The following is a 10,170-nucleotide window of genomic DNA, read 5'->3' on the forward strand; positions in this document are numbered from 1 at the left end:
TGACTAACAGTGAAATTTTTCAACTAACAGTGACATGTGTCAACTAACAGTGACTAACAGTGACATGTGTCAACTAACAGTGTCATGTGTCAACGAACAGTGTCATGTGTCAATTAACAGTGACATGTGTCAACTAACAGTGACTAATAGTGGCATGTGTCAACTAACAGTGCCTAACCGTGACATGTGTCAACTAACAGTGACATGATGTGTCAACTAACAGTGACATGTGTCAACTAACAGTGACTAACAGTGAAATGTGTCAAGTAACAGTGTCTAACAGTGACATGTGTCAACTAACAGTGACATGTGTCAACTAACAGTGACTAACAGTGATATGTGTCAATTAACAGTGACATGTGTCAACTAACAGTGACATGTGTCAACTAACAGTGTCTAACAGTGACATGTGTCAATTAACAGTGACTTGTGTCAACTAACAGTGACATGTGTCAACTAACAGTGTCTAACAGTGATATGTGTCAATTAACAGTGACATGTGTCAACTAACAGTGTCTAACAGTGACATGTGTCAATTAACAGTGACAAGTGTCAACTAACAGTGTCTAACAGTGACATGTGTCAACTAACAGTGACATGTGTCAACTAACAGTGTCTAACAGTGATATGTGTCAATTAACAGTGACATGTGTCAACTAACAGTGTCTAACAGTGACATGTGTCAACTAACAGTGTCTAACAGTGACATGTGTCAATTAACAGTGACTTGTGTCAACTAACAGTGTCTAACAGTGACATGTGTCAACTAACAGTGCCTATCAGTGACATGTGTCAATTAACAGTGACTTGTGTCAACTAACAGTGACATGTGTCAACTAACAGTGACTAACAGTGATATGTGTCAACTAACAGTGACTAACAGTGACATGTGTCAACTAACAGTGACTAACAGTGGCATGTGTCAACTAACTGTCACTAACAGTGACATGTGTCAACTAACAGTGTCTAACAGTGACTTGTGTCAATTAACAGTGACTAGTGTCAAGTAACAGTGTCTAACTGTGACATGTGTCAACTAACATTATCTAACAGTGACATGTGTCAACTAACAGTGACTAACAGTGACATGTGTCAACTAACAGTGACTAACAGTGACATGTGTCAACTAACAGTGACTAACAGTGACATGTGTCAACTAACAGTGACTAACAGTGACATGTGTCAACTAACAGTGACTAACAGTGACATGTGTCAATTAACAGTGTCTAACAGTGACATGTGTCAACTAACAGTGACTAACAGTGACATGTGTCAACTAACATTATCTAACAGTGACAAGTGTCAACTAACAGTGACTAACAGTGACATGTGTCAACTAAGAGTGACTAACAGTGACATGTGTCAACTAAGAGTGACTAACAGTGACATGTGTCAACTAACAGTGACTAACAGTGACATGTGTCAACTAACAGTATCTAACAGTGACATGTGTCAACTAACAGTGACTAACATTGAAATGTGTCAACTAACATGGACTAACAGTGAAATGTGTCAACTAACAGGGATTAACAGTGAAATGTGTCAACTAACAAGAAATAACAGTGAAATGTGTCAACTAACAGTGACATGTGTCAACTAACAGTGACTAACAGTGAAATGTGTCAACTAACAGTGACATGTGTCAACTAACAGTGACATGTGTCAACTAACAGTGACTAACAGTGATATGTGTCAATTAACAGTGACTAGTGTCAACTAACAGTGACGGTGTAAATTGTGTACGTGATGTATGGATAGACGAAAATATTGTGTCATTTCAACATATTTGTGCCATTGTCGGATATAGCGCCACAAGGCTGTTTGAGTACAACGCTTTGCACACGGCCCTCTGCGCGCGAGCACTGCGGGACAACACAGACGCGGGTGACGAGCATCCTGCGACCTGTTTTCAGGGCATGCTAAATAACCCTTCCCCGAAGAAATTTCGTGCGATATTAACGCAATCCAAAGCCAGTGAACCCTGCGCTGTAAAATTTTGGTCCCACAAACATAACATTTGCATTGACGAAAAGTATTGGGTCCTGGCAAGTGCATGTACAAGCGAAGAAAGATTAAAGTTACTCCAATGGAAAATTTTACATAATATTTATCCCACAAATATTTTATTGCATAAAATGAAGTTAAAACAAAATAGTTTATGTAGTCTTTGTAATGAAATTGATTATATTGAACACTTCTTTTGGAAATGTAGTAAAATGAAATTGTTTTGGGAAAATGTTAGAAGATGTATATTGTTAATACGGGAGAAAATATTATATTAACAGAAAAAGATGTATTGTTTGGATACTCTCCAGAAGTGCAAACCCCCATAAACAAAATTATTAATCATATTTTGCTCATTTCAAAAATGTGTATCAGTAAGTATAGATATGGTAGACCTATTGATTTGAATGTGATGTTAGGATATGAATTAGCATTGAGATATTTCAGTATTGTGTAAATGTTGAAGGATGAATGAGGATACATTGTAGACGGATGCTTGAATTTTTTTTTTGATTAAAAGCCCCACAATGATGTGCTTGGCAAATTAAAAAAAAAAACCAAAAAAAAAACAACAGTGACATGTATCAACTAACAGTGACATGTGTCAACTAACAGTTTCCAATAATGACATGTGTCAACTAACAGTGTTTAACAGTGACATGTGTCAACTAACAGTGTTTAATAGTGACATGTGTCAACTAACAGTGTTTAACAGTGACATGTGTCAACTAACAGTGACATGTGTCAACTAACAGACATGTGTCAACTAACAGTGACATGTGTCAACTAGCAGTGTTTAATAGTGACATGTGTCAACTAACAGTGTTTAACAGTGACATGTGTCAACTAACAGTGTTTAACAGTGACATGTGTCAACTAACAGTGTTTAATAGTGACATGTGTCAACTAACAGTGTTTAACAGTGACATGTGTCAAATAACAGTGTTTAACAGTGACATGTGTCAACTAGCAGTGTTTAACAGTGACATGTGTCAACTAGCAGTGTTTAATAGTGACATGTGTCAACTAAACTAACAGTGTTTGACAGTGACATGTGTCAACTAGCAGTGTTTAACAGTGACATGTGTCAACTAGCAGTGTTTAATAGTGACATGTGTCAACTAACAGTGTTTAACAGTGACATGTGTCAACTAACAGTGTTTAACAGTGACATGTGTCAACTAACAGTGTTTAATAGTGACATGTGTCAACTAACAGTTTCCAATAATGACATGTGTCAACTAACAGTGTTTAACAGTGACATGTGTCAACTAACAGTGTTTAATAGTGACATGTGTCAACTAACAGACATGAGTAAACTAACAGTGACTTAGGGTTAGGACGTGCCTGGCCCCATACTGACAGTGATATGTGTACATACTGACAGTGATATGTGTACATACTGACAGTGAAATGTGTACATACTGACAATGTACAAGGATGTACCTGACCCCATACTGACAGTGACATGTTAACAGTGTACAAGGATCTGCCTGGCCCCATACTGACAGTGACATGTTAACAGTGTACAAGGATCTGCCTGGCCCCATACTGACAGTGACATGTTAACAGTGTACAAGGTTGTACCTAGCCCCATACTACAGTGACATGTATACTGACAGTGTACCAGGATGTACCTGGCCCCATACTGACAGTGACATGTATACTGACATTGTACTAGGATGTGCCTGGCCCCATACTGACATTGACATGTTAACAGTGTACAAGGTTGTACCTGGCCCCATACTGACAGTGACATGTATACTGACAGTGTACCAGGCTGTACCTGGCCCCATACTGACAGTGACATGTGTACATACTGACAGTGTACCAGGCTGTACCTGGCCCCATACTGACAGTGACATGTATACTGACAGCGTACCATGATGTACCTGGCCCCATACTGACAGTGACATGTATACTGACAGTGTACCAGGCTGTACCTGGCCCCATACTGACAGTGACATGTATACTGACAGTGTACCATGATATACCTGGCCCCATACTGACAGTGACATGTATACTGACAGTGTACCAGGCTGTACCTGGCCCCATACTGATAGTGACATGTATACAGACAGTGTACCAGGCTGTACCTGGCCCCATACTGACATTGACATGTACACTGACAGTGTACCAGGCTGTACCTGGCCCCATACGGACAGTGACATGTATACTGACAGTGTACCAGGCTGTACCTGGCCCCATACTGACAGTGACATGTGTACATACTGACAGTGTACCAGGCTGTACCTGGCCCCATACTGACAGTGACATGTATACTGACAGTGTACCAGGATGTACCTGGCCCCATACTGACAGTGACATGTATACTGACAGTGTACCAGGCTGTACCTTGCCCCATACTGACAGTGACATGTATACTGACAGTGTACCAGGCTGTACCTGGCCCCATACTGACAGTGACATGTGTACATACTGACATTGTACCAGGCTGTACCAGGCCCCATACTGACAGTGACATGTATACAGACAGTGTACCAGGCTGTACCTGGCCCCATACTGACAGTGACATGTATACAGACAGTGTACCAGGCTGTACCTGGCCCCATACTGACAGTGACAAGTGTACATACTGACAGTGTACCAGGCTGTACCTGGCCCCATACTGACAGTGACATGTGTACATACTGACAGTGTACCAGGCTGTACCTGGCCCCATACGGACAGTGACATGTATACAGACAGTGTACCAGGCTGTACCTGGCCTCATACTGACAGTGACATGTATACTGACAAAGTACCAGGCTGTACCTGGCCCCATACTGACAGTGACATGTATACTGACAAAGTACCAGGCTGTACCTGTCCCCATACTGACAGTGACATGTATACTGAAAAAGTACCAGGCTGTACCTGGCCCCATGCTGACAGTGACATGTATACTGACATTGTACCAGGCTGTACCAGGCCCCATACTGACAGTGACATGTATACTGACAAAGTACCAGGCTGTACCTGGCCCCATACTGACAGTGACATGTATACTCACAGTGTATCAGGCTGTACCTGGCCCCATACTGACAGTGACATGTATACTGACAGTGTACCAGGCTGTACCTGGCCCCATACTGACAGTGACATGTATACTGACAGTGTACCAGGCTGTACCTGGCCCCATACTGACAGTGACATGTATACTGACAGTGTACCAGGATGTACCTGGCCCCATACTGACAGTGACATGTATACTGACAGTGTACCAGGCTGTACCTGGCCCCATACTGACAGTGACATGTATACTGACAGTGTACCAGGCTGTACCTGGCCCCATGCTGACAGTGACATGTATACTGACAGTGTACCAGGCTGTACCTGTCCCCATACTGACAGTGACATGTATACTGACAGTATACCAGGCTGTACCTGGCCCCATACTGACAATGGCATGTATACTGACAGTGTATCAGGCTGTACCTGGCCCCATACTGACAGTGACATGTATACTGACAGTGTACCAGGATGTACCTGGCCCCATACTGACAGTGACATGTATACTGACAGTGTATCAGGCTGTACCTGGCCCCATACTGACAGTGACATGTATACTGACAGTGTATCAGGCTGTACCTGGCCCCATACTGACAGTGACATGTGTACTGACAGTGTATCAGGCTGTACCTGGTCCCATACTGACAGTGACATGTATACTGACAGTGTACCAGGCTGTACCTGACCCCATACTGACAGTGACATGTATACTGACAGTGTACCAGGCTGTACCTGGCCCCATACTGACAGTGACATGTATACTGACAGTGTATCAGGCTGTACCTGGCCCCATACTGACAGTGACATGTATACTGACAGTGTATCAGGCTGTACCTGGCCCCATACTGACAGTGTACCAGGCTGTACCTGGCCCCATACTGACAGTGACATGTATACTGACAGTGTACCAGGATGTACCGGGCCCCATAGTCTGTCGCCAGGAGTTTAACGTCGGGAATCCCTCTGTGGGCATGGTGCTCAGGTATGTGTGTCTGTCTGTCTGTCTGTCTGTCTGTCTGTCTGTCTGTCTGTCTGTCTGTCTGTCTGTCTGTCTGTCTGTCTGTCTGCCTGTCTGTCTGTCTGTCTGTCTGTCTGCCTGTCTGCCTGTCTGTCTGTCTGCCTGCCTGTCTGTTTGTCTGTCTGCCTGTCTGTTTGCCTGTCTGTCTGCCTGTCTGTCTGTCTGTCTGTCTGCCTCTTTGGCTATATGTCTGTGTGTGTGTGTGTGTGTGTGTGTGTGTGTGTGTGTGTGTGTGTGTGTGTGTGTATGAGTGAGAAATACAAGGAGACAGACAGACAGTGGTAAAGGATAGTGTTGCCAAGGGAGGTAACGACCGCATTTTTATGCAGGACGACTTGCGGCCCCTGCCAGCTAGCACCGCTACAGACTACCCGCCTCATCTGGGTGAGTCTCTGCCCCTCTCCCCTCTTCTCCCCACCCCACCCCACCCCACCCCATCAGCCACCTTGTTTATGTGAGTCTCTCCCCACCCCCATCCCCCTCCTCCCCTCTCTCCACCCCACCCCACCCCACCCCACCCAATCAGCCGCCTTGTTTGGGTGAGTCTCTCCCCACCCCCATCCCCCTCTCTCCACCCCACCCCACCCCACCCCACCCCACCCCAGCAGCCGCCTTGTTTGGGTAAGTCTCTCCCCACCCACATCCTTGTCCTACCCTCTCTCCATCGTCAATGTGTTACCGTGTTGTAATAGATGTGTATACTCATGTAACGTCACTGTGTGACCGTGTTGTATTATATGTGTATAATCATGTAACGTCACTGTGTGACCGTGTTGTAATAGATGGGTATAATCATGTAACATCACTGTGTGACCGTGTTGTAATATATGGGTATAATCATGTAACGTCACTGTGTGACCGTGTTGTAATAGATGTGTATAATCATGTAACGTCACTGTGTGACCGTGTTGTAATAGATGTGTATAATCATGTAACGTCACTGTGTGACCGTGTTGTAATAGATGTGTATAATCATGTAACGTCACTGTGTGACCGTGTTGTAATAGATGGGTATAATCATGTAACGTCACTGTGTGACCGTGTTTTATACAACTCCTGCAATGCAACCGAGGGGTGGATTAAATCTAGTTGATTATTTTTAGACAAGTGAGAAATTAGAACAAACTACTTTGATTACACCAAAAATCACACGTGGATTATTCGAAGTAAGAATAAAGAGTGCTAAAAAATAATCAACACTAGAATGTATTTTTAGAACATTTGAAACCCAGACGATTGGACCCTGTTGCGGAAGAATACGTACAGCGTTGACTCAAAACTGTAACAACAATGGCTGACGTGTATGAAGTACACGCATACCTCGCCAGGTTTGTTTCTGTGACTATAGTCGACAGACGATGCCATTTGCTTTGTGTGTGTTTTTGTTGTTGCTTACTGTACGTGTAAAATCCAGTTCTTTAACAGGCAACAAACCTTGCAAATTTCCAGAAGCTGCAATCTGAAGCGACCTATCTCTGATTCTAGCAGACGATCTCTCCAATGTTTTACACAAAATCAGCAAACTCTCCTGTCACATAGAACGTCCATTATATAGTGCAATGTTGAAATGAAGTTACCGGTCTGAAACATTTAGTCGTTTCTTCTGAGACAATCCTTGTTCTCTTATCATCTACAGATTTACCGCAGCCTTCACCACGCGAATTCACAACAGAAGTCAGACTTTCGAACATATACAATCTACGTAGGCAAGCACGATACGTCATGACGTCATATGATTCCTAGCATATTGACGTAATGCTAAACATCCGGTTATCCCGAGTTTTCTCTGTAATACATGTCCGTGGGTTTTTCAATGTTCGGTTATTTCCGTGGCTTCATGCGGAAAGGGAACCGTCGTCTGCTATCAACGACATGGACCATTCTGGTCCTTGTTGCTGACAAAAACATGATTTTAACACAGAATGTAATGTCAGAATAGCTATATAAACGCTATTGTGTTTTAATCGTAGCAATGGGGTCCGATATTTAGACCAGACAAGTATAATGCCGACGAGTCGGAGACTAAGAATAAAGTAAAAGAATAGGGACTATTTGAATGACGCGCATTTGACACTCTGAGTGATTAGGCTGAAATGAAATTGCGTACAAAATGTCGTCTGCATGACTGCATGTTCGACCCGTGTTGTTCGTTGTATAAATAGCTTAAACAATGACGACAACTCGTTGATTACTGGAAAATAAACCACTTTGTACATGTGTATAGCAATGTCATTGTAAAGCGCTTAGGGCTTCTAGGTAAGCGCTCTATAAGTTTCCATTATTATTATTATTATTATTATTATTTGCAGCCGCTTGGTAATTCACTCGTGTGCTCCGCATGTGACCGTGTTGTAATAGATGTGTATAATCATGTAACGTCACTGTGTTACCGTGTTGTAATAGATGGGTATAATCATGTAACGTCACTGTGTGACCGTGTCGTAATAGATGTGTATAATCATGTAACGTCACTGTGTGACCGTGTTGTAATAGATGTGTATAATCATGTAACATCACTGTGTGACCGTGTTGTAATATATGTGTATAATCATGTAACATCACTGTGTGACCGTGTTGTAATAGATGTGCATAATCATGTAACGTCACTGTGTGACCGTGTTGTAATAGATGTGTATGATTGTGTAACATCACTGTGTGACCGCGTCTTAATACATGTGTATAGGCATGTAACGTCACTGTGTGACCGTGTTGTAATAGATGTGTATAATCATGTAACGTCACTGTGTGACCGTGTTGTAATAGATGGGTATAATCATGTAACGTCACTGTGTGACCGTGTTGTAATAGATGTGTATGATTGTGTAACATCACTGTGTGACCGCGTCTTAATACATGTGTATAGTCATGTAACATCACTGTGTGACCGTGTTGTAATAGATGTGTATAATCATGTAACGTCACTGTGTGACCGTGTTGTAATAGATGTGTATAATCATGTAACGTCACTGTGTGACCGTGTTGTAATAGATGTGTATAATCATGTAACGTCACTGTGTGACCGTGTTGTAATAGATGTGTATAATCATGTAACGTCACTGTGTGACCGTGTTGTAATATATGTGTATAATCATGTAACGTCACTGTGACCGTGTTGTAATAGATGTGTATGATTATGTAACATCACTGTGTGACCGCGTCTTAATGAATGTGTATAGTCGTGTAACATCACTGTGTGACCGTGTTGTAATAGATGTGTATAATCATGTAACGTCACTGTGTGACCGTGTTGTAATAGATGTGTATAATCATGTAACATCACTGTGTGACCGTGTTGTAATAGATGTGTATGATTATGTAACATCACTGTGTGACTGCGTCTTAATAAATGTGTATAGTCGTGTAACATCACTGTGTGACCGCGTCTTAATGAATGTGTATAGTCGTGTAACATCACTGTGTGACCGTGTTGTAATAGATGTGTATAATCATGTAACGTCATTGTGTGACCGTGTTGTATTAGATGTGTATGATTATGTAACATCACTGTGTGACCGTGTTGTAATAGATGTGTATGATTATGTAACATCACTGTGTGACCGCGTCTTAATAAATGTGTATAGTTGTGTAACATCACTGTGTGACCGCGTCTTAATGAATGTGTATAGTCGTGTAACATCACTGTGTGATCGCGTCTTAATGAATGTGTATGGTCGTGTAACGTCACTGTGTGACCGTGTTGTAATAGATGTGTATAATCATGTAACGTCACTGTGTGACCGTGTTGTAATAGATGTGTATAATCATGTAACGTCACTGTGTGACCGCGTCTTAATAGATGTGTATAATCGTACGTGTAACGTTAATTCGTTAGATCCGTGTGTTAGATGTGTGAAACTATGTGACGTCACAGTGTCACAGCGTTATATTAGATGGGAATAACTGTGTGACGTCACTGCGTTACAGTGCTGTATTATATGTGTATAATCAAGTGACGTCACTGCATTACAGTGGGTTTTTTTAGATGTGTATAATTATGCGACATCATCGCGTTACAGCGTCGTATTAGAAGTGTATAATTATTGCGTTACAGCGTTGTATTAGATGTGTATAATGACGTGACGTCACTGCATTATATATACATAATAATGTCACGTTATTTTGTTCCAATGCTGCAC

The 10,170-nt window shown here is 42.2% G+C and overlaps 1 protein-coding gene and 1 long non-coding RNA gene across 2 annotated transcripts in view; both read left to right on the forward strand.

Annotated features, from left to right (window-relative positions):
• LOC138950065 (mucin-2-like) overlaps window positions 1-5,865 on the forward strand; it is a 155,097-nt gene extending 149,232 nt beyond the window's left edge. The window contains exons 13-15 of the mRNA XM_070321845.1: window positions 3,831-4,073; window positions 4,663-5,714; window positions 5,836-5,865. Coding sequence (XP_070177946.1) covers window positions 3,831-4,073; window positions 4,663-5,714; window positions 5,836-5,865 — 1,325 coding nt within the window. The remainder of the gene's footprint in view (window positions 1-3,830; window positions 4,074-4,662; window positions 5,715-5,835) is intronic.
• A 48-nt stretch (window positions 5,866-5,913) lies between these two features.
• LOC138950143 (uncharacterized) overlaps window positions 5,914-10,170 on the forward strand; it is an 11,396-nt gene continuing 7,139 nt past the window's right edge. Inside the window, exons 1-2 of the long non-coding RNA XR_011450521.1 lie at window positions 5,914-5,998; window positions 6,364-6,418. This is a non-coding gene — a long non-coding RNA (uncharacterized lncRNA). The remainder of the gene's footprint in view (window positions 5,999-6,363; window positions 6,419-10,170) is intronic.

Source organism: Littorina saxatilis, linkage group LG16 (assembly GCF_037325665.1).
Source record: "Littorina saxatilis isolate snail1 linkage group LG16, US_GU_Lsax_2.0, whole genome shotgun sequence".
In the NCBI taxonomy this organism is placed as follows: Eukaryota; Metazoa; Mollusca; class Gastropoda; order Littorinimorpha; family Littorinidae; genus Littorina; species Littorina saxatilis.